Source organism: Rhinatrema bivittatum, chromosome 2 (genome assembly GCF_901001135.1).
Source record: "Rhinatrema bivittatum chromosome 2, aRhiBiv1.1, whole genome shotgun sequence".
NCBI classification, from domain to species: Eukaryota; Metazoa; Chordata; class Amphibia; order Gymnophiona; family Rhinatrematidae; genus Rhinatrema; species Rhinatrema bivittatum.
This window is the reverse complement of record NC_042616.1, coordinates 400,332,704-400,358,524: the sequence shown is the minus strand read 5'-3', so window position 1 is coordinate 400,358,524 and position 25,821 is coordinate 400,332,704. Positions and strand designations below refer to the sequence as shown.

General features: G+C 44.0%; 1 protein-coding gene across 1 annotated transcript in view; it reads left to right on the top strand.

The window, feature by feature from the left end:
* DNAH5 (dynein axonemal heavy chain 5) overlaps nt 1–25,821 on the top strand; it is a 640,276-nt gene that overhangs the window by 564,921 nt on the left and 49,534 nt on the right. Inside the window, 4 exon segments of the mRNA XM_029590044.1 lie at nt 3,705–3,950; nt 5,453–5,672; nt 22,801–23,006; nt 23,986–24,189. Coding sequence (XP_029445904.1) covers nt 3,705–3,950; nt 5,453–5,672; nt 22,801–23,006; nt 23,986–24,189 — 876 coding nt within the window.

Here is a 25,821-nt window from a genome sequence, read left to right as displayed (position 1 = left end):
TCCACATCACTCATATGGCCAGACTAGCCATGAGTAAGATTCAGTGGATTCTCACATTTCAGGGGCTTTATCCCTGATCCTTATTACCGATCCAGTACCAAATCCTTAGATGATCTTGGCCACGATCACATTCAACTAGGGTTGGAGAGCTTGAATCCACATCCTTCCAACCCAAGATGCGTCTATTCTGCTCCATATGAAGTCTCAGATCAACTTCCTGGAGCTTTGAGCCATGCCTTATGCCCTTTATGTCTTAAAACACTGCCTCTCACACAAACCTTTGTGCATACAGACAGACAGCATAGTGGCAATGTGGTATTCCAACACACAAGCATGAACAGCCTCTTATCTGCTCTGCCAGGAGGCCACATAACACTAGCCCTGGATCCTTGCACACTCCATACATCTACGGGCCACTTATCTAATAGGCATACTGAATGCACTAGCAGACCTTCTCCATAGATGTCTCCATCCTCACGAATGGTCTCTGAATCCATGTGTAGCGAGCAAAATCTTCTACCGCTGAGGTCAACCAACTTTTGACCTCTGCGTCCAAATCGAACCACACAGTGGACAGATTCTACTCCCTACACATGCATCGAAATGTGTTCCCATAGACGCCTTTGCTCGCTCTGCAGCAAAGGCCTCCTATATGCGTCTCTTGATACCACTCATAGCCACAACTCTCGTGATGCTACAGCAGGACAGGTTTCCAATGATTTTCATAAGCACATCCTGGCCTCGACAAGTATGCTCCCCATACTTCTCGACCTAGCACTCCAGTAACCAATTTGCCTTCCCACAACTCAGTCTCATAACACAGACTCACTGATATTCTCAAATACTTGTAGCCTCACGACAATCTTCCACATGTAAATCTTACCATTCGAAATGGGCAAGATTTACCACATGGTGTGCACAAAAAGGTATTAGCACCTTTTTTTCTGCATCACTCCATCTCTCTTAGGCTATCTAGGATACCCCTCGGATTCTGGTCCCCAGACATCCTCCGCACAGGTACACCTCAGTTCCATTTCAGTGTACCATCTGGGAGTAGGGGAATGCCTGATTAATGGTTCAACCCCTTATGAGTCGGCTTGTCATGGGTTCTCTATCAATTAAGCCTCCTCTACAATGGGGCCTATATGTAGTGCTTACAAGACTCATATGTTCCCCGTTTGAGCCTTTGCATTCCTATAGCCTTAAAATTCTAACACGGGAAATTCTTTCCCTCGTAGTCATCACTTCTGCTAAAAGGGTCAGTGAGTTGCAAGCCCTTGTTGCATACTCTCCTTACCCTAGGTTCCTCCATGACCGAGTAGTCCTCCGTACTCTCCCTAATATTCTTCTTAAGGTAGACTCAGCCTCTCACCTTACTCAGACTATACTCTGCCCACTTTTTCCCAAGGCCTCTCTCTCTCACCAGGGCTAGAGGGTTTTCCACACCTTGGACTGTAAGCGTGCACTTGCATTCTATCTAGGCCGCACTGTACTCCATGGAACATATACCCAACTCCTTCCTTCTTTGACAAAATCAAGCTGCAAGTTCAAGTGGGCAAACAGACTCTCTCCAACTGCCTAGCAGACTGAATTGAATTCTGCTATGAATAAGCAGACCTTCCTCTCCAGGGGTGAGTGAAGGCACATTCTGTAACGGCCATAACAAATTCGGTATTACACTATCGTTCAGTATGAATTGCCGACATTTCCTAGGCTACGACTTGTAGCTCTCTTCACACTTTTGCAGCCCTCTACTGCTTAGAAATGGAAGTCTGTCAAGACTCTGCCTTTGGCCAACCTGTCTTGAAAAGCTTTCTTCCACTATAATCCCTAACTCTTTCCACAACCACCTGCTGTGATTTCAGGCTGCCTCATCATTGCCGGTAGCACCACAATTACTGTGCCTCCACACGAGTTGTCTGCTATTGGACTCTTGTAATACGAGTCACTCTGTAGTTTGCTAATCACCCATATGTGAGGACTGTCATCCTGCTTGTCCTGGGAAAAAGCAGAGTTGCTTACCTGCAAGAGGTGTTCTCCCAGGACAGCAGGATGTAGTCCTCACGAAACCCACCCGCCACTCCGCGAAGTTGGGTCCGCTAACGTTTATTTATTTTATTTTTTCGCTCGCCCTTTTAGCTACAAACGAGACTGAAGGGAGACCCCTGTGGACACAGGGATCATGGCATGTTGGGCATGCTCAGTGCACTCAGTGTGCCAGTCAAAGCTTTCTAGAAACTTTGACAGAAACATTTTTTGTGATAGGGCTCTGTCCAGTGACGTCACCCATATGTGAGGACTACATCCTGCTGTCCTGGGAGAGCACCTGTTACAGGTAAGCGACTCTGCTTTTTTGCATGTGGGGTGACTAAATAATAGGGTCATTGACATGCATTTGCACGTGATGAGCGCTGTTAGTTTCACTAGGGGGGATTAGATGCACATTGTGGACGTGCTAATCCCCTTATAGCATAAGTGGCTGCGGACGCGCCTCCAAAACGCAAGTCCAACTGTGGTTTAAACAGTGCGCTCAGCTGAGCGCACTGTTTTGCATCAGCCCCTATGATAGCTCAGGCTTTAGCAAAGCAAGTATGACATAGAGTGTTGCTCACATACTCCAAAGACACATACTCCAAAGACTCCATCAGCCCCTATGATAGCTCAGGCTTTAGCAAAGCAAGTATGACATAGAGTGTTGCTCACATACTCCAAAGCTAGACTCTGGTTGTATTCAGAAGTTAGCAAACTAGGCAATTGATGTACAAAAGTCCGCCATTTTGCACATATTATTGCATTTTTTGCACATTGTTATTTTACATATTCAAATGAGTCGCATAGAAAAATAGGGGTAGATTAAAAATGTGCGCGTGCTGTCCTGGCTTGCCCCTCCCCACCCCCCCGGCCTGCCCCCTTCGAGGAGGCCCGGCACTTGTGTGTGTACTGGACTTTATGTGCGTGGCCGGACCCCTCTGAAAATTTGCTCGGTGCACACAAGGCCTAGCCATACACGTAAAGCCTGGATTTTACGCACTCAGAGCTTTTAAAATAAAAAATATAAGGTTTGCTGTTACATTTGGTCGTGATTCTCTCACAGCACCGTGGTTTTATTTTATGAAAAAAGGAAATCCCGTTAGTCTTAAATTTTAGAGAGGAGTCGCCTTAAAAACAAGTGCCATTACAACAGATATTTCTGACCGTGAGTGGCGATTTACTCACAGATTTTACACCTCATAATAACTTTTCACCCAGAAACACTGTTGGAACATATTACCAACTTTTTTCACATTTTGATACTACCCCATTGACCCCTGACACAGCCCATTGTTAAGGCGAAACTCGGCCTGAGACAGGCAAGGGTATTTTATTTAAAATCGTGTTTTAATAAAAGTTTCCCTTTACTACACACATGATTGGTCTCATCTTGTTGTTCTTGCATCCTGCACCACGAGACCGTCTTCCGCTTATCTTCTTTTCATTTAAAATTTCATGCTCCGAAAACTATGTGCGAAATAAAACTTTTTTGCAAACATGAACAACTTCACAAATGGCTTTTTGTATGTTAAAACCTGAAATGCTGTGCATTATCACGCATGACACGCGCTACTTTGGGACTTCTTATGTGAAGGGCCTTTAGCAAAGATTTGTGTATTTTTGTACATCTCCTTCTGTTTTTATTTTGAGAATTTCTAACATTTGTTTTACAGGCTCGAAAGTATATCATGGATTCCATGGGTGGCAAATACACAGAAGGTGTGATCTTGGATGTGGAAAAGACCTGGGAAGAATCGGATCCTCGGACACCTCTCATCTGTTTCCTTTCTATGGGCTCAGACCCTACAGATTCCATCATTGCCCTGGGCAAACGGCTAAGGATTGAGACGCGCTCTGTTTCCATGGGCCAGGGACAAGAAGTCCATGCCCGGAAGCTTTTACAGCAGACCATGGCACATGTAAGCTATTAGTATATGAAGAGCTCTCTAACTCATGGATTCTCATCCTAGTCCTCAGGGCATCTAACCAGTCAAATTTACAGGCAGTGCCAACAAATCTGTGGCATGTATATTCATTGTGGATATTCTGAAAACAGGTGTATTCCGAGGACGGAGTTGAAAACCCCTGCTCTAAGTAATGCTGAAAGGCTATGTTTGGTGTATATGTACCCAGAATTCTAATTTGGGATATTCAGATATATTTGCCAATTATAAATATCAGCCCTGTTTGACTGGCATTTTGAAGTGATCATATCTTTACCATTCCTGCAGTACTGAGTGTATATTATGTACTCTCTATAGCCTTCACCATTTGGAACAATTAAAAACATATCTTGTTAATTATTTTGGTAGCAGTACAGGCGCAGAAGAGAGGTTGCTGCTTTTCTCCTTTCTTCACTCCTTATTCAGTTTTGCCTTACTTTGCCAGTGCTCAGCATCCGAATCTCCTCAGGATCTAGAGTATAGGCAGTATGGCAGAAATTCAACGACTCTGTGTCCAACAGTGGCCATAAAAAAGTGTTTTGACCACCAATTTTCATCACATGACTTACAGGCTTTAGTGATATTGTGGTGGAATTCAAGGGGCCACTATAAAAGTGATCTGGACACCAGTTTTTAGCAGCAGGTAGCCAAATGCCAGCAAGCTTTAAAGGAATTTCTACCAACTCTTGGGCCGATTCAGTAAACTGCGCAGGAGAGCCGGCGCTCCGAGGCGAGCGCCCGCTCTCCCAATGCGCGCCCAGACCCCTCTCCTGGGCGCACGATTCAGTATGCAAATGAGGGCCCGTGCTAATAAGGAGGCGCTAGGGACACTAGCGCATCCCTAGTGCCTCCTTATTGGCAGAAGCGGCGGCTGTCAGCGGGTTTGACAGCCGACGCTTAATTTTACCGGCATTGGTTGTCGAACCCACTGACAGCCACGGGTTCAGAAAACGGACGCCGGCAAAATTGAGCGTCTGTTTTCCAACCCGTGGACCGCGGGCAGATTTTTTTTTTTTTTTAATTTTTGGGGCCTCCGACTTAATATTCTGCACACTTTCCCGGTGCCGGCTGAAATTAACTCCTGCCTTTGGGCAGGCATTCATTTCTGAAAGTAAAATGTGTGGCTTGGCTGCATATTTTACTTTCTGTATTGAGCGAGACTAACTAATAGACTCATCAACATGCTTTTGCATGTTGATGAGTCTATTAGTTTCGGGGGGGTTGGACGCGCGTTTTCCACGCGCTATTACTATCCCTTACTGTATAAGGGGTAATAATAGCGCGTCGAAAACGCGCGTCGAAATGGGGGATAACAGTGCGCTCGGCCTGAGCGCACCGTACTGAATCGGCCTGTTTGTGCATGCAGGCATGCAAGGAACGCATTAATAATATAGTAATTAGCCATTTAAACCTTTTCTAGGCTACAGCTAATATTTCAAAATACCTGCATTTGATTTTACTTTATTTTATTCACATAGGGAGGATGGGCACTTCTGCAAAACTGCCACCTGGGTCTTGACTTCCTAGATGAGCTGATGGACACTGTTACAGAAACAGAGACTGTACATGAGACTTTCCGTCTGTGGATGACCACTGAAGTGCATAAGCAGTTCCCTATTACTCTTCTCCAGATGTCCATCAAATTCACCAATGAACCTCCCCAGGGGCTCAAAGCTGGCCTGAAGAGGACATATGGGGGTATGTGGAAACTGATACAGAAATATATAGTTTAGAATTTCTTGTTCTGACTAGATCATGCAACGCTATACTATTTAAACAAAGTGAATCTCTCTAGGTTTAAAGCTCACCACTGATGCCAAACTAAAAAAAAAGAAAAGAAAAAGCCAGTGGCATCTGACCTAGTCTGTGTTGCCTGTGGTGTCTAAACTGTGAATGGGCGGAATCAAATTGTGGTTTTTACCATCAGTAGATTAGATCATTGATCTGTGTGCAGTTTGTAATCAATGGAAAAAAAAGATTTTTACAGCTGAAGATTACAAATCATTTTCTTTCTCTTTCCAGGATACAAAAAGTATGATTTTTTTTTGTCCTGGATCTAGTTGAAGGGAAGAGAAGTAAAAAAAAAACAAAACCTTTCCCCATACCTAATACATTTATCTCAAGCTTACCTACTCCTCTGTGATTAGGCCATTCTGTAACTCATTATAAGGTCACCTATCAAAAATCACTTAATCCTAATGGTATATATGTAATTTGAGAACCTCATAATAATTATAATGAGTTTCACTCTCACACATGTATATTGATGATGAAATAACTGACCTGATACCGAAAACTGATTTATGAAAGGAATACAAAGGACATGAAAGTGCTGGAATATATGAAGTTGCTCAGTTTAGGAAGAATAATTGTATGTAATCCCCTGTGGATTATGGTCCCTTCTAAGAGTTCACAGAGCACACTCAATATCAGGGCCAAGTGAGCTTCTTAAATTACCCAGTTTATTTCAGACGTGGATCTATAGAATTCTTTGTGTGTGTGTGTGTGGGGGGGGGGGGGGGGGGGGGAATAACCTACTGAGCCCTGGATGTTATTTAGCTATTTAAGTAGTGAGTGCCAAAACCCAACCTGCACACAAAACTGGTGTTCAACACAACTTTAATACTGAACCAGTTCAAATATGGCACTTTGTACCAGTCTTTCTTAATCTATTTCCATAAATGAAGTCTAAATGGTAGTTCTGTGATCCCGTGATCCAAACCTCAGGGTCCCTTCTAATGCATTTTAACTGAAATTATATGAAATACTGCAGAATTCCACAGAATACCCTGGAAGTCTGCAGCAGCACAAGCTGCAAATCTATTCATGTCTGTAATGGCAGAACTTTGGAATTTCCTACAATTTTCCTCATGACTAAAGATGGCAAGTTATATATATCCGTGGACCCTGAATATTTGGGTAATGTATTTCCCAGTTGCTAGCCAAGTGGACATGAAAAACATTTCTTTAAAATTGTATATCCTGTGCTTGGCACAATAGGAAAGAAACCTTGCATTATATAAGATAGTTTGATGGGCCAGAGAATGATTAAATGGGAAAATTTCTACTCTTAAGGCTCAGAGTCACTTTGTGGTCAATGTTAAAAGCATTGTTCATGCTAAAATGCCCACATGCGCACGCGCATGTGAGCCACACGTAAGCAAGGCGGATTTTAAAAGTCGTGATTTATGTGCATTTATGCAGGTGTGCGAGCAAAAAAATAAGGCAGCAGAAAAGGGGCGGGGCATGGGCATTCCAGGGTGGGGCAACTGTTACGCATATAACTACGTATTTTAAAATTGGAGGCTGCAGTGCACGGTGGTTTGTTAGCCGCATAACTTTACTGCTGCTCCTGATGAGGAGCAAGTCTGCAGACATTTTTGGGCTTACATGACAGGGTGAAGGGTCCAGGTCAACTGGGGGGCATGCAGGATGAAGAACCAGAGGGGCCTGGATGACCTCGAGATTGACTGGGGAAACTGGTGGACTAATTGGAAAAACTGGGACTGTCCCTCCCGCAAGCATGTTTCAGAGTCCGCTTATATACGCATGTTAAAGCCGGCAAAGTCCTGTGGAAGATACGCAAAGTAGGTTAACTCGAGTAAAGGCTTAAAATTAGGAGCATTCTTACGTGCAGTATTTTAGATCATACATGTGCAAGCGCGCGCATGATTTGAAATTCAAGAGTATCTCCGCTTGCGCAACGATTCGCGCATGTATTGGCGTGCGTGAGCGGTAGATGTGTGCAACTTCCTCTTCGGGAACCTCCCGGAATGCAGGGGCACACGGTTGTCCCTGGGACCACTTCTGCTCCCTACTCTCTGTCTCCACTCAGTTCACACCAACACAGTTCACAGCAGGCCACGAGGATGCCGGGGTTCATTCTGGTGGGAGGAGGAATAAACGTCTGGGGCCCCACACACATTCTCTCACTTCCTTTGGTCTCTCTTTGCGCACAATACTCCCGCTTGGGATGTCCTTGCTTTAGGGGGCACCTCTGCACTTGAATGAAGATGCTGGACACTCTTTGGATGTTCAACAAAAATATATATTGTAACCAAAAATACTTAAAAATCCAATTCACAACAAAAATTCTCCAGTTTTCGTCACACAAAAATAAATAGTCCAAGGGTACTTGTTTCCAGTTTACAAACTGAGTCAGTGTCCCTTAGGTGGAAAGCACTAGGAAAGGACCTAGTATTCCTGAGTGCTAGAGTGTGTGCTCCTAGTAGGGATGAGATCTCCTATATTCTTTTCTTTTCTTTTCTCCTATATTCTTTTACTCCTTCTCAGTGAGCAGGAACTGGGGATAAAAATTCCTCCTAAAATTACTGCAACAAAACTCTACAAAAATGCTTCTCTCTGTTTTTCTCTGTCTGGTCACTGCTCTCCCTTCTTAGCTGAGCAGAATGAATCCCAGCATCTTCTTGACCTCCCAAGGCAGAGGTATCAGGAACAACCCAAGGCAGCTCTTCTCAAAAATTGCTTCTCTCAGCTTCTTCACACTCCAAATAAAAAATCCAAAACTACAGTGCTACTTTACTTCTATCAGGCTGGAGACTCAAAAAGAGGAACACTCAAAAAACACTCCTGCAGCTCAAAAGACTAGAAACCAAATACTTCAAGCCATACCAACCCACATGCAGAATTGCCTTTTATCTCCTATCACCTGTCCTTTTCTGAGCTTTCACCCTCTTCACATTATACTTTTGTGACCTCTTCGTTTTCTTCACATCAGTTTGTAACTAGCTCCTTGTCATTTTGCCCTTCCACTTTCATCCCATTTCTGAATTAGCACATCATTCACAAATTAAACTTAGTGATGTTTAATTATATTAACATATTGGGACTAATTTTGTAACAGTTGTGAAGGTCCTACCTTCTGCGCTGGTTGTCTGTAATCAAAACACAGGATGGACTTCCTATAAGAACATAAGTAGTTACCGTACTGGGTCAGACTAAGAGTCCATCAAGCCCAGCATTCTGTTTCCAACAGTAACCTATCCAAGTCACAAGTACCTGGCAAGTACCCAAACATTAAATAGATCCCAAGCTACTATTCCTTATTGATTAATAGCAGTTTATGGACTTATCCTCTAGGAACGTATCCAAACCTTTTTTAAACATAGTTACACAAACTGCTGTAACCACATCCTCTGGCAATGAATTCCAAAGCTTAATTGTGTGTTGAGTGAAAAAGAATTGTTTTCTTATTTGTTTTAAATGTGCTACTTGTGAACTTCATGGCGTGCCTTCTATTCCTTCTATTATCTGAGAGAGTATGATTCACATTTACCCCTTCAAGTCCTTTAATAAACTTTAGACCTCTATCATATCCCCCTCAGCCGTCTCTTCTCTAAGCTGAACAGCCCTAACCTATTTAGCCTTTCATCATAGGGGAGACATTCCATCCTTTTATCAGTTTGGTCACTCTTCTCTATATCTTTTCCAATGCAGCTGTAACTTTTTTTAGATGCAATGACCAGAGTTGCACACTCAAGGTGTGGTCTCACCATGGAGCAATAAAGAGGTATTTTGACATTTTTCATTTTATTAGCTATTCCTACCCTAATAATTCCTAATACTCTGTTTGCTTTTATGACCATTACAGCACACTGAGCTGGTATTGTCCACTATGACACCTAGATCTTTTTCCTGAGTGATTACTCCTAATACAGAACCTAACTGTGTAATCACAGCTTGGGTTACTTTTTGCGTATGTGCATCATTTTGCACTTGTCTACATTAAATTTCCACTGCCATTTGGATGTCTAGTCTTCCAGTCTTGCAAGGTCTTCCTGCAATTTATCACAATCCGTTTGTGATTTAACAACTCTGAATAATTTTGTGTCGTCTGCAAATTTGATCACCTCACTCATTGTTCCCCTTTCCAGATCATTTATAAATATATTAAAAAGCATCAGTCCCAGTACAGATCCCCGAGGCACTCCATTGTTTACCTTTCTCCACGGAGAATACTGACCATTTAATCTTACTCTCTGTTTTCTATATTTAACCAGTTTGCGTCCATAAAAGGACATTGTCTTCTATCCCATGACTTTTTAATTTGCTTAGGAGTCTCTCATGTGGAACTGTGCTGCCAAATTTGTTAGCTTCCCTAATTTCTCTTAGCATTCCATTGTCCATCTGTTCATTTTGGCCAGGTGGCCGATAGCATACCCCCACCTTCTGAAAATCTAAATACACTAAATCTACTGGCTTACTTTTCGCCACATGTTTATTAATCCTTTCAAAAAAGTAGCAGATTTGTGAGTCCAGACTTCCCTTGGATAAATCTGTGTTGGCTGTCTCCCATTAAACCATGTCTATCTATATGGTCTGTGATTTTATTTAGAATAATTGCCATGATTTTTCCTGGGACTGAAGTCAGGCTCACCAGTCTATAGTTTCTCAGTTCACCCAGGAGCCATTTTAAATATTGGGGTTACATTGGCTACCCTCCAGTATTCAGGTGAACTGGACAATTTTAATGATAGGTTACAAATTACTAATAATAGTTTTGAAATTTCATTATTGATTTCTTTTAGACCCCTGGGGTGTACACCATCTGTTCACCATGAATTGGTTCAATTCATCTGCATCATCACCCTTGGAAACTGTATCAGGAATGGGTATCTCCCAACATCCTCATTAGTAAACACTGAAGAAAAGAATTCACTTAGTCTTTCTGCAATCGCCTTATCTTCCCTAAGTGCCCCTTTAACCCCATCTAACGATCCAACCAGCTTCCTTACTGGCTACCTTCTTCGGATATATTTTAAAAAGTTTTTATTATGAGATTTTGCCTCTACGGCCAGCTTCTTTGGAAATTCTCCCTTAGCCTGTCTTACCAAATTTTTACATTTAACTTGTTAATGCTTATGATTTTTCCTGTTTTCTTCAGATGGATCCTTCTTCCAATTTTTGAAGGACATTCTTTTGGCTAAAATAGCCTCTTTCACCTCACTTTTTAACCATGCCGGTAATTATTTGGCCTTATTTCCACCTTTTTTAATGCATGGAAATCATCTGGACAGGACTTTGAAGATGGCACTTTTAATCATTGTGTACACCTGTAGTACACTCAAACTTTGTAGCTATACCTTTCAGTTTTTTCTAACTATTTTCCTCATTTTATCAGTCTGCCTTTTGAAAGTTTAGTGCTAGAGCTGTTGATTTACTTATAGACCCTCTTCCTGTCATTATGTCAAATTTGATCATGTTATAATTGCTATTTCCAAGTGGCCCTGCCACCATTACCTTTCGCACCAGATCCTGCATTCCACTAAGAATTAGATCTTAAATGGCTCCTCCTCTTGTCATGTCCTGAACCAATTGCTCCATAAAGCAGTCATTTATTCCAGCCAGGAACTTTACTTTTATAGCTTGTCCTGATATTACATTTACCAAGTCAAATTTGGGGTGTTTGAAATCTCCCATTATTACTGTGCTGCCAAATTTGTTAGCTTCCCTAATTTCTCTTAGCATTCCATCATCCATCTGTTTATTTTGGCCAGGTGAATGATAGCATATCCCCACCCTTATATTCTTCCCATACCCATAAACATTTTTTTTCCTTTATTTTTAAATTTTCCAAAATATAAATCAAGATACATTGATTCAAAGAAAAATCAGAGAACAATTATAGTCAAGAATATTAGGAAATTATTTTCAAGTAATATAACACACTTTCCCTGTACGTACCTGGATCAGTCCAGACTCCTGGGTTTTGCCTCCCCACCAGCAGATGGAGACAGAGAAGTTTTGACTGACATATACCCTCAGGTGCCACCTACAGTATTTCTCTGTCTCCAGCTGATGGTGGAGCTGCAAAGCCTAAAGTCTGTGAAGAAAATTAGGAATTAGTTAAAAAAAAAAAAAAAGAACACATTTAGGGGCGGATTTTAAGAGCCCTGCTCGCCTAAATCCGCCCAAATCCGGGCGGATTTAGGCGAGCAGGGCCCTGCGCGCCGGTGAGCCTATTTTGCATAGGCCTACCGGTGCGCGCAGAGCCCCGGGACTCGCGTAAGTCCCGGGGTTTTCTGAGGGGGGCGTGTCGGGGGCGTGTCGGGGGCGGGCCCGAACTGCGCTGTGTTTTCGGGGCGTGTCGGGAGCGTTCCGGGGGCGGGCCCGGGGGCATGGCTACGGCCCGGGGCGGTCCAGGGGCGTGGCCGCGCCCTCCAGACCCGCCCCCAGGTCGCGTCCCGGCGTGCTAGCGGCCTGCTGGCGCGCGGGGATTTACGTCTCCCTCCGGGAGGCGTAAATCCCCCGACAAAGGTAAGGGGGGGGTTTAGACAGGGCCGGGCGGGTGGGTTAGGTAGGGGAAGGGAGGGGAAGGTGAGGGGAGGGCAAAAGAAAATTCCCTCCGAGGCCGCTCCAAATCGGAGCGGCCTCGGAGGGAACGGGGGTAGGCTGCGCTGCTCGGGGCGCGCCGGCTATACGGAATTGATAGCCTTGCGTGCGCCGATCCAGGATTTTAGCGGCTACGCGCGTATCTACTAAAATCCCGCGTATTTTTGCTTGCGCCTGATGCGCCAGCAAAAGTACGCCAAATCGCGCGGTTTGAAAATCTACCCCTTAGGAAGTTAGGTTAGGCAGCTACAGCCCTTTAAAAAAAAAAAAAGAAAGGAGGAAGCAACAAAGGAGCCTTTAAGCCTCCCAGGGGGTTGGCAGGTCCTGAGGGGACCATGCCCCCTGGTAGTTGAGGCATCTGGAGCTCAGGGTCAAAGGCCCTTCTCTCTGATCTTACTTCCAGAGCTCGGGGTGATACCGGGGAGCCCGTATCACTCACCCCAGGAGCTGCAGGACCTGCGCAGAGCTTCTGTCAGGTTTGACTGAAAAAAGAAAAAGTGTCAGAATGGCGCTTCGGCTGGTTTCCCATTACTATGTGAGTGAGCCTCCGTTTTCTCCTGCAGGGGTGGTCAGAGGTCGGAAGCCGAATTTGTTTCCTTTTTGGGGGTTTTTTAGTAGCGCTGTTGACCGACAGTGCCACGTGGTGCAGCCTATCGAGCCTGTGGGGACGCGAGTCTCCCTTGATGGCTTATGCTCTCCCTGCTTTCCCGGAGGAGAAAGCACGTACAAAGCCGCTGGGGGAGGTGTTTTCAAGCCGCGCCAAAATCCTGGGAGTCTCAGGTGGCTGCGGCTTCCTTCAGTGGATCCATTCCCGCTCAGTATGGGAACAGACACCATTTTGGAAACAATTCACGTGACAGCACAGGCTGCGGTGGGGGGGAGGGGAAATCCCCACTGCCTTTATCTCCACAGCAGATGGCCTCCGAGGGGGGCAGACCTAGTGAGGAGCCTATAGTCGCGGCAGAGGAGATCCCTGAGGGGGCTTCAGACTCCTCTTCATCCTCCTTCTCCTCTGACTTTATTATGTTACTGCACAAAGCTTTTAAATCAAGGACAGCTGCCAAGAGGAATGGTTCAGTTCTAGGGGACAAAGGTCCTAAGTGGTCCAGAGCCCCGGAGGAGGAGGGGGCTACTAGAAAGAAGTGCCCCCTGTGGTCCATGACTCCCCGGCTGCTGGACATTTCCTCCTCAGAAGTTTCCGATATTGCGGATGGAGATCCAGGGGACAAGCCTCTACCGGGAGCGGACCAGGAGGAGGTCCAGGCTCATTCTACCAGACATGACCCCAAGGTGGTTCGTTTGTTCCGGAGGGATGAGTTAGGTCCACTTATCCCGCGATGTTGGAGGAATTGGGCATTGATGCCCCTCCGGAAGACTCCCGGATGGGGGCCATTGATCCTGTCATGGTGGATCTTTGTGGTCCATCTCGATCCTCCCCATTGCATATTTCTGTTACAGTTTCATGAATGGGACACCCCAGACTTGGATGTAAAAGTCAGTAAAGCGATGGATAAGCTGTATCCTTTACCAGAGGAAGCCTTGGATCTTCTTCGGGTCCCCAAGGTGGATGCTGCGGTGTTTGCAGTCACTAAGAAGACCACCATCCCAGTGATAGGGGCAACAGCGTTCAGGGATCTTCAGGGTCATAAGCCCGAAATCCAGCTCAAGAAGATTTTTGAGATCTCCGTGCTGGGAGTGCAGGCTGCCACGTGCACCCTGCAACGTTCAAGTGGATTTCCTCAGTCACAACCGTCTCGATCCAGGGGAGTGGGAGCTATCCAAGGAGGCATTCCATCTCATATGCGACAGGTGGTCTACACCGAGCGTGGACCTGATGGCAACATTTCGGAACTCCAAAGCCCCATGATTCTTCAGTTGATGTCTGGAGCCAGAGGCAGAAGGGGTGGATGCCCTGGCTCTTTCCTGGCTGACGAATGTCCTGCTTTATGTGTTTCCACTCTGGCCTCTGATAAGCAAGGTTCTACTGTCCATAGTGGCTCATTCGACGGAGGTGATCCTGGTAGCCCTGAAATGGCCGAGATGTCCATGGTTTGCGAATCTAGTCAACCTAACAGTGGACGGGCCCCTGAGGTTTCGGGACTTCCCAAACCTGCTTCAGGGACCCGTCTGTTTGAAAGAGGCAGATCGCTTTTGTCTAGCGGCCTGGCTTTTGAGAGTCGATGGCTAAAGGATAAGGGATATTCAGACACAGTCATAGCTACCCTTTTGCGGTCAAGAAAGACCTCTACCTCCCTGGCTTATTTCAGGGTATGGAGAGTTTTTGAGTCTTGGTGTATGGAGCGCGAGGTGGTCCTTGCTCGTGCGTCAGTGTCTGATATCTTGTTCTTCCTACAGGCTGGCTTGGCCAAAGGTTTAGCATGCAGTTCTCTAAGGGCGCAAGTGGCGGCTCTTGGTTGTTTCAGTGGTAAAATATGCGGTGTAGCCTTAGCCATGTATTCGGACGTGGGACGTTTTCTCTGAGGGACGAAACATTTGTGTCCTCTGGTACGTAATCCTTGTCCATCGTGGAGCCTAAATTTGGTTCTCAAAGTACTGTGTGTGGCGCCTTTTGAGTCTTTGAAGAGGGCGACACTCAAGGATCTCACTTTAAAGGTGGTTTTTCTCGTGGCTATTTCCTCAGCTCGCTGGGTGTCAGAACTTCAGGCGTTGTCCTGTAGAGAGCCTTTTTTGAGAATTACAGATGCCTTCTTTTCTCGCAAAGGTGGTGTCCTCTTTTCATTTGAATCAGTCGGTAGAACTTCCATCCTTTCCAGATTTGGACCACTCTGATCCCCAATCTAGAAATCTGAGGAAACTTGATGTGCATCGAGTGATGTTGAGTTATCTGGAGGTTACAAATAGCTTCCCTATGTTGGACCATCTCTTTGGGCTCTGGAGTGGCCCCAAAAAAGGACATAAGGCGTCTAGGGCGACAATTGCTCACTGGTTGAAAGAGGCTATTGGTTCAGCGTACCTGATTCGTGGTTGTCTGCTTCCGGTCGCACTTTGCGCACATTCTACCCGTTCACAGGCAGCCTCATGGGTGGAGTGCCAACAAGTTTTGCTGCAAGAAATTTGTAGGGTGGCTACTTGGAAATCTTTGCATGCCTTTGCTAGGCATTATCGGTTGGATGTCCAGGCCCCAGGCTCTGGTGCTTTTAGGGAAGATGTGATCCGAGTGGGCCTCTTAGGGTCCCACGCGGTGTAGGAAAGCTCTGGTACATCCTGTTATGCGTGTCATCCGAGGCAGACCCGCGGCACGGCCCCCTCACCTTTCTACGGTAACCCCAGCCTCTGGTTCCTCCTCGCTGGCGGCGGCAGGCCATCTGCTTCGTCCTCGAGCCTCCCCAAGTGCCTCCAGGTTTGCCACAGTCCTTGGCGTTCCTGGTCCTGCTTCCACTTCTCATCGGGCCTCTCTGTGTGGCCCGTGGAGAGACACTGCTACTCGCACCGTTCCCCTTTCTAGGCATGCGCGTGCGCATCATTGACTCTTAAGTAGGGACCGCGGCGGGAACCTAGCTGCAGGCCCGGATGATGATGTCAACCTAACCATAGTATTTAAGCTCAGGCTCCGCTCCCTAGCATTGCCTTTGCAACAGATCTCCTCGCTGGTCGAGTACTCGTTGCTTCCTAGAGATTTGTCTCATCCCTGCATTCCTGTTCCTTGTTGTTCCTGGTTCCTGTCTCTTCATTCGTACCCTGCTTATGCTTCGGATTGACTACACGGACTTTGACTTTGCTGTGCCTGACGTTGCCATTGCCTATCTCCAGACCCAGACCTCTGCTTCACTTGACCATGGTACTGCCTATTTCCCTACCCAGCACTCCGCTTCGCCTAACTATGCTATTCCCTATCTCCAGACCCAGACCTCATCTTCGCTTGACTACGCTACTGCCTATCTCCAGACCCAGACCTCTGCTTCGTCCGACTACACATTCCTATCTCCAGACACAGACCTCCGCTTTGCCTGACTACGCTACTGCCTAGTGCCTATCTCCAGACCCAGACCTCTGCTTCGTCCGACTACGCATTCCTATCTCCAGACCCAGACCTCTGCTTCGCTTGACTACACTACTGCCTATCTCCAGACCCAGACCTCTGCTTCGTCTGATTATGCACTGCCTATCTCCAGACCCAGAACTTCGCCTTGCCTGACTACGCTATTGTCTATCTCCGTGGTCAGACCTCAGCTTTGCTTGACTACGCTCTTGACTACCTCCTTGATCAGACCTCAGCCTTGCTTGCCACTGCCTTTGGATTGCCGCAAGTCCTGACTCAAGCCTACCATTGGACACCTGTTCTGCTTACTCCCTGGATGTAGTTTCTTCAGGCTTCGGCCTACATTTTCTCAAGCGCCCCCTGTCTGCCTTCATTCTATTGGTACCCGAGTTTCCAGGACATTACCCAGTCCGGAGAAAGACTGTACCATCTCTCATGTGCTGTCTCTGGGCTGAACCAACTCCTACTGCAACTATATACAGAGGTCCACCTAAGTCCTTCCGGCCTCGGCACCCAAAGGCTCAACCTGCAGGGAACGAGGGCTGGTATAGATGAAGCTCCAGCGGCCTCTGTCTTAGCCCACTCCACCTGCCGACGGTGGGGACCCGTAGGTCCTTACCTACAGGTTCGTCAACCCCACCTCGGCCCAAGGGTCCACATCCGCTGCAACACATTCCAGGAGTCTGGACTGATCTGGGTACATACAGGGAAAGGAAAATTGGTTCTTACCTGCTAATTTTCGTTCCTGTAGTACCATAGATCAGTCCAGAGTCCCGCCCTTTTCTGTATGAGATAACGGAGAGTCTGCTCGTTCAGTTCTTCTTTATATTCTGCGGATTACTTTAAAAAGTTCTCAGAGTTTTCAAAGTTGTCAAAGTTTCCTGGGTTCTGCTCCTTCTTGGGGTTAGTGACCAGGTGTAGTGTGTGAAAACTAAGGTTGTTCTGAGTTATGGTTTATAAATGTTCTGCTTGGATACAGTGTAATACTGACAGACTGTAGGTGGCAGCTGAGGGTATAGGGCAGAGTCAGTCAAAACTTCTCTGTCTCTACCTGCTGGTGGGGAGGCAAAACCCAGGATTCTGGACTGATCCATGGTACTACAGGAACGAAAATTAGCAGTTAAGAAACAATTTTCCTATAAATTGTCTCCAGAAACAAACCACATATCTGGGGAGAAACAAAAAGCATTTAAGTGTAATAAAAAAGAAAATACCATCTACTTAAAGCTTATGAGTGGTTATCCATTAAACCTAAAGGGGCAGTTCTGTTTTGCAAAACATTTTCCAAATGGATAGGATCCAAAACCATATATTGCATTCCTTGGTACTTAATAATGCACTTATAGGGAAACCTTAATACAAATGATTCACCTAAATCTAAAACTCTAGGCTTCTTAAAAAGAAAAACCCTACATCTAGCCCACTCCACCACATCTGGAAACAAGGAAATATTTTGACCCATAAAAGAAAAGTTTTTTAGTCAAAAGAAAAGACGCAGAGTCCACTGCTTATCAGACTTTTTATAAAAAAAAATCACTAATAGAGAAGCTCTGTCAATCGTTTCAGAGCTAGATTGCTCCAGAAAAGCAGAGATATATAAATTAGGAGAATGAAGAACTCCAACCAAATTAGGAAATTTAAAGTTTCTTACGGTCTAGCAAGTAATACACTTTAGTAAAATCAGGAATCATTTCTTTAGATAACTTAAGAAATTCTAAATAAAATTTTCTTAACATTTCTTAACATTTCCTTAGGGAAAATGAGAGGACATTTAGGAAAATGTAAGAAATGCAAATTAAGTCTTCGGAGATAAGAACATAAGAACTTAAGATGATTTCCAATATTTTCCAGTTTTTGGTGGATATACTGTGTGTCCCTAATAAGTGCAACATCACATTCTTGTAGTTTGACACATTAATTTTTAAGTTCATTAATTTTCTCAGTATGATTTTGTATTGTTTGAGAATGCTCATTTAAGTACTGAGAAATTCCCTGAACTACTTTAAGGAATCAATCTTGTTAGAAACAGACTGATCCATTTTGGTGATAGAAGACAACAACATGTATTTAGTTATTTATTTCAGTTTATATACCAGTATTCAAAAGAAATCATACTGGTTTACATTCTAAAACAAAAAGATACATCAAAATAAAAACAATAAAACATAAAAACATTCAAATCCAATATAAAATAAAACAGCATCATAAAGAAACTAACAACAATGGTAAACTAGCCACTTTCCTTGTCCTTCAAATTTTCTTACTTCTCTTCAACATTTTGTTCTCCAAATGCAAGATTAAATAAATATGGGGTAGATTTTCAAAACTAGCACACATGCGCACATGGACATGCAATTTTATAACATGCGCGCGCCGGTGCGCACATGTTATAAAATTGGGGCTCAGCGCACACAAGGGGGTGCACATTTGTGCAATCTGTGCGTGCCGATGCCCGCAGCCTTCCCCACTTCCCTCCCAGGCCACTCCAATTTAGGAGTGGCCTAGGAGGGAACTTCCCTACCCCCTATTCTAACCTTCCAACCCCTTCCCCTAACCTTCCCACCCCCTAGCCCTATCCTAACCCCTCCAAATCCTTATCTTACCTATTGCGCCTGCTTGGAGTAGGCACAGGTTGTGTGCGCCAGCTGTGTGCACCGTCACCCTGCCGGCACGTGATTCCCTGGCACAGCGTCCTCTAGCCCCGCCCCACCCTGCCCCCGGAGCGCCCTAACCTGCCCCCTCCTCTCCCCTTTCCCGAGGCCCCGGGACTTTTACGCGTCCTGGGGCTTTACTCACGTGGCCGGGCCTTTGAAAATAGGCTCGGGGCACGAAAGGCCACCTACGCTACGTAAATCCCCGGGATTTATGCACGTAAGTTTTTAAAAATCTGGCCCTATGGATTTAATTTCTTTTTAAAACTTGAAAAGGTTGGTTCTAATCTCAGATCGCTTGGTAGCTCATTCCATATACAAGGGCCAGCCAAAGATTGAGCTCATTCACATATTTTGTTTGTGTGCTAATTTTGGTAATGGAATTGATAGTTGTCCTTGGTATTTTGCTCTTAAACTACGTTCTGTTGTCTGTAGCTGAAGCGAGGCATTAAACCATTCTTTTTTATCATTAAAAATAGCTTTATGAATTAAACATAGGCACTTAAACTGAACTCTAAAAGATACTGGGAGCCAATGTAAATATTTTAAGACCAGTAATATGATCATACTTTTTCAAAACCAATAAAACCCTCACAGCTGTATTTTGCAATAGTTGCAATGGACGGAGAGGCATTGTGGGAGACCTAAAAAGAGAGCATTGCAGTAGTCTATTTTTGCAAACAGTAAGGACTGCAGGACAGATCGAAATCCTGCTCATATAAAAACGGTTTTAAGCTTTTTAAAATTTGTAACTTATAAAAACCATCTTTCGTAATGTTTGCTACCGACCTCTTCATGTTGAGTTCACTGTCTAAAAAATATCCCAAGGTTTCTCACTTCCAGGGTCAGAATAATATCTCGATTCTGTCTACTAGAGAGAGATACTTTATCTCTAATTTATTACAGATGAATAAAATGTTGGTTTTATTTTCATTTAATTTCAGCTTCATGTGTTATAAAAGCTGGTATATAGATGATAAATAGATTCTCAACCAACTCTGGCTGAGATATTATACTTCCTAACAGAGGTCTCTCCCCAAACACAGGGAGAGAGGAGGTGGATGCACTCATCCCTCCAAACTTGCTGACAGAGACACATAAAGCCAGAATGAAAACCTGTAGAGGTATAGGTCCATCTGGGCTCAGAGAGACCCCAGTCTCATCATGGAGATAGCTGGAATCTCCAGTCTCATCATGGAGATAGCTGGAATCTCCCATTCCTACTGTGCCCATTGCTTGTGGTTGAAAAAAAAATTATCAATAGTCACCTGTGGGGCGGGAGAAGGAGCTACTCACAATGAAGGGGAGAGTATAGAGGTTCCCTTTTCTCTTCTTCCCCACAGCAGGCTCAAGAAACTGAGACACACACCGAAAGAAAAATTCTCCAGAGGCACGTCCCCTTTGGCGTGCAGTTTAGGCGTGCCGCTTTTTATGCTCCAATGCAGGTTCCGATGGTGAGGGGATCAGCGTCAGCAGGGGGAGGGCCAAATGAGCAGATGATCACACTCTACCTTGTATTTAGTCTTTTGCAGGATCTTTATCCTGTTGGACTCTATGCCATCCTGAAAGTACCACCCGCCCCCACCAAATTGATCCACTCTGTCTTTGCAGTATAATTTGTACCTGATTTTTCACTATCCCATTGGTTATTCTCCTTCCACCAGGTCTCTATGAAGCCAATTATGTCTAGCCCATCATTCACTGCTATACATTCTAACTCTCCCATCTTACTTCTTAGACAACTGGCACTGGCATGCAGATATTTCAAAGTTTTTTGTTTGTATTAACAACCTGCTTTTCAGGTGATAGGGAACATTTGGAATCTAGCTCAGGTGATTCTTCACTTATAGGCACATGGACTACTTTTGCTTTTATTGCAACCTCTCTGTTGGAATGCCCTAACTCTCTTGTTTCATTAGTAGCTTCCGAAGATACCTCTCTACCAGTTTACTTAATCAGTTACAGGCCCTCGCTTATACTTCTCTTTCACTGTGATCCTCTGCCTGTCTCCATGGCTGTCTTTAATTCCCAACAAGAGAAATGTAACTTAAACAACTTGTAACTCCTCCTCCTCCTTTTCCTCTTGCTTCTGTTTCTCTTTCTATACCCCTAAGTCTCATTGGTGAGGTAGGAGCCTCCACCCACTCTGCACTCAGAGACTCTGCCCCCAAAGACCTATTGGACATTCCAGCCACTCTCCCTGTGCTTGAGGCCAGAACTGCTCAGCCTTTCAGCCCTAGTATTATCTTGATCTTTGGACAAGGGATCCACCACATTGCCCAGCCCACATTTATTTATTTATTTATTTATGTATTTATTTATTGGTTTTTGTATACAGGCATTCATGTAATGAAAACAAGTAGATGGATCGGTGTAAACAGGATTTTATTGAAGCTTGCCCGACTCTGGCCGAGTTTCGCTCAAAGAGCTGCCTCAGAGGCTTACAAGCCACATCAATTGGCTTAAAGCATCGCAAGGTGAAATCAAGTCGAATTAGCACAAGGGATTTCTTTGGTTTCAAAGCAGAGCTCCAAAAATATCGATATTACATACCAAATTAGTGAAGATATTTAGAAGAAAAAGCTTGCAATATCAGCGCTCAACAGCAGATTTTTGCAAAGTTATTGGAAGGCTTGATAAAATAGCCATGTTTTTACTCCTTTCTTAAAAGTTTTGATATTGGAAAATATGCAATGAGTTACACCAATTTTTCAAAGCCAACTTGCGCATGTATGTGTGCTTTGAAAATGATCTGACCTAAGCTACTCATACACAATTACACCTGCTAATTGGTAGACAAGAAATTCTGGGGAAAATTGATGCACGTACTTTTATAAATGCAAGTCCAGACCCCTCCACAGCCCCTTGCCCTAGGAACATCACTTCTCACTCTGGGTAAACTTAAGCGTATAGAAGAAATGCTCGCATAAGTTTATTCACATAGGGGTAGATTTTCAAATGGTTATGCACGTAAGATACGCGCACAAGCCCCGGGACGTGCGTATGTCCAGGGGCTTTCAAAAATGGGCAGAGCGGAGGTGGGGCGGCGATCCGGGGGCGTGGCAGCGGTTCGGGGGCGATCTGGGGGTGGGGCCAAATCCTCCAGCACAGCGGCCTGTGCCGGGGGATGGTGAGCTGGCACGCGCAGGCAGGCGTAACTCGAGATAAGATGGGGGGGATTTAGGTAGGGCTGGGGGGTGGGTTAGATAGGGGAAGGAAGGGAAAGGTGGGGGGTAGCAAAAAAAAGTTCCCTCCAAGCCCCGGTAGCACAAATCTACACCCACGCATACGTTTTAAAATCTGGCCCATATTGGGCATGTAAATTTATGACATACCATTTCCATGGGAAAGGCACAGTTTTACCCACAGAAATGTTTTTTTAAAATTACCCTCCCTTTGTACAGCCAGCACGTTTTGGTACACAAGTCATATAAAAAATACAGAGACATTCCAATTAAGCAATAAGATGTAATGTGGAAAATGATGCCCTTCATATAACTGGGAATCTTGTCATTTTTATCTTTATTTTCTGGGTTTGAATTGTCACAATCATTAATTGAAGTGTGATAAGCAAGCAAATGCCTGGATGATAGGTGAGGTTTGTATTTATTTCTGACTCATCCCTAATCTAAAATTCCACAAGGAACTATTACTTTGGCTTATATTACAGTAAAGTGAGAGAACAGAGCCTCTCCTTTGGCACGTAGTTGTACATTTTCTGCGTTATATAATCCTAATGTGTGGGATTTTTGGAATATCAGGTATGCGCTGCTCTGCATTGATTTCATCCATGGCTTGTTACAATTTCCATTCTTTTGAACAGGCGTCAGTCAGGATTTGCTGGATATCAGCACTATGGTCCAGTGGAAGCCAATGTTGTATGCCGTAGGCTTCCTGCACTCCACAGTACAAGAGAGACGCAAGTTTGGACCTCTGGGATGGAATATCCCTTATGAGTTTAACCAGGCTGACTTCAATGCCACAGTGCAGTTCGTCCAGAACCATCTGGATGACATGGACATCAAAAAGGTACTTGATTCCTACACTGGTTAAATGAAATGGGTCAGGTAAGGGCAACCTGGTTAATTGATTCAGGGAGAAATAAGTGCAATAGTATGCAGACAAATGTTAACATTTGTACACTCATTTTTCATTTGCTTGCCAGATGCTAGTTATTATCAATTTCATTTCTCATTTTGAATATCTGATATTGCAGTAGGTAGATTAAAGGCAAATGTCTCTTGAAGGAGCATAAAGATTTAAAAAACAAAAAAAAAACTTGCAAACTCATTACTGATACTGTTTGATAAAAGCAACAGCTATGGTCCCAATACTGAAAAAACCTTGATGCTTAATTTTAAGAGAGCCTAGACTTCTGAATTAAAAAATGTGTCATCTATAAGCACCTAAATTTAGACTCCTAAAATAACAAGGCTCTTAGAAAGGGGCAGAGACAAGGGCACGACCAGGTTTTGGAAAGAAACGTAGGTGCTCAGCTTTGATTTCCAGTGTTAGATGCCTAACCATAGGAGTTCCTGTATCTAACCTAACTTTAAGAGTTTCTGTTTCTGATTTTGTACTCGCTGAATATAGAAACCTAAGTTTAGCACCTAACATAGGGCTCATATTAAGGTACTAAGAATGCTTTCAGTATTGAGTGCACAGGGCTTAGGACAGTGTTAAACTTCTCTTGTCTGACCTGTGAAACCAAGATTTTAATGCTTTTAGCTAGAGTTTAGCAGTTTGTTATTCTGATTTTTTTTTTTTGTGTTGCTTTGGATCAAGACAGAAAATTGCTTAAATGTAGACGGTTTAAAGAATTCCGCACGCTGATGTCTTCTTTCAGCCAAAGCACCAATGTCACAATTTGAATTTGATTGAAATACAATGATATTTCAAGTCTTCTATTTCTTTCTCTTCTTCTTGTAGACAGACTGTTCCAGTAAGGTGGCAGTCAGCCTTGTAATATGTGACAGAGAGCAAACAATCTCTTTTATCCTCTTATTAGGGAGTTTCCTGGAATACTGTGCGCTATATGATAGGTGAGATCCAGTATGGCGGCAGAGTGACGGACGACTATGACAAGAGGCTGCTAAACACATTTGCTAAGGTCTGGTTCAGTGAGAACATGTTCAGTCCAGACTTCTACTTTTACAAGGGCTACAGCATTCCTAAATGTACTGTTGTGGATCAATACCTGCAGTATATACAGGTAATCGTTTCTATCTTTTACCACCCCCCCCTTTGTGCAAATCCTCTTGTAGAGGATAATTTTTTCACTTTACCCATGGAAATGGACTTCTAAAAAGTTGCCCAGCCTATATGCAGGTAGAAGTATGCACATATACACCCTCTGTGCATGTACAGTTAACCCATGTTGTGAAGAAGTGTTTTTGCGGATGGGGTTAGGAGGAGTTTGCATGTTTGAATTTTCAAAAATATGCACGTAATTTAAACTGGGGATCATATGTGCTGGTAGTTTTTTCTGGGATAACTTTCAAAGGGAAACTACACATGTTCTTTTCCTTTGTAAATTTGTGCAAAAGCCATGGATAAAAAAGTGCTTGCAGATTGAGCACCAGTGCAGTCAGTTTTAAAATTACCCTTTTGGTGCACAGTATTTGCTTTGTCCTTACTACTTCTGGAACAATAAGGAAGTGGATGACGTGACAGCAGATATCTGATCACAGAATGCATGACAGCATCTAAGAGGGTGAAGGGAGAAAGAATAATGTTGTTCTTGCTGTGGTTATTGTTGCATTGTTTCAATGGGGTAAACTGAAGCACAACAGGATAACACCAGTTAACCTAGGTTACATTGAAAGTCAAAGGAAATTTTTACCTTCCATTCCTTGGGCTCTGAAACAAAACAACAAAGTGCCTGGCACATGCCTGGGATCAGGCCTCAGCCAAAGAAAATTGTGTTCAAAAGAGGTTGAGGTTTATTTATTCATTTAAACTATTTCTATTCTGTTATTTACAATGGGATTGTTCAATGCTGATTAAAATAGCAAACATAAAACAGAGCTCATGACCAAAAATTAAATGTTAGTAAACCTGTGTCCTATCTGAGAGTCAGTGGTAGTGTTCCATAGTTGAGGTCTTGAAAATGAGAAAGCCCGGCCTCGAGCTGCCTGTAGTCAATAGTCCTTGAAACATGGAACCACAAATTGTTCTTCACCTGGGAGCATAAGGTCCAGGCTGGGGAATATGGCTGCAATAGGATCTTCAGAGATTCAGGGTCATTTTCATGTAGTGTCTTGAACCAGTAGAAAAATGCTCTGATTAGAGTAAAAATGGTGAATATATTTGATTCTTGGCTATTTAACTAACCACTTAAAAGGTTGATGAAGGTATAATTAAGCTCTGAAAAGAAAAGAACTAGGATAAAGTGAAAACCACATATGTTACCATATGGACATTACAATTGTACAGCAGAAAAACTACGGAAACATTTTTATTCACTTCTGCCAAATATATTCCACAGCCTCAAAGCAACACTATGAAGTGCAATATGATAAAGCAAATGCATAATCATGTTACATAACATTTTCCTTCGGTTTTCACTGAGGGAGATGCAAGAGAGATACCCATGCCAGAAATAGTATTCAAAAGTGACGATTCAGGGGAACTGAAACAAATCTCAGTGTACCTGGAAGACGTAATAGGGCAAATTGACAAACTAAAGAGTAGCAAATCACCTGAACCAGATGGTTTACATATCAGAGTGCTAAAAGGACCGGAAAATGTAATTGCGGACCTGCTATTGTTAATTTGTAAAATATCGTAAAAATCGTCTGTAGCAGGGGTGATCAAACCTTTCGAGCCTCAGCCCCCCCTTCCA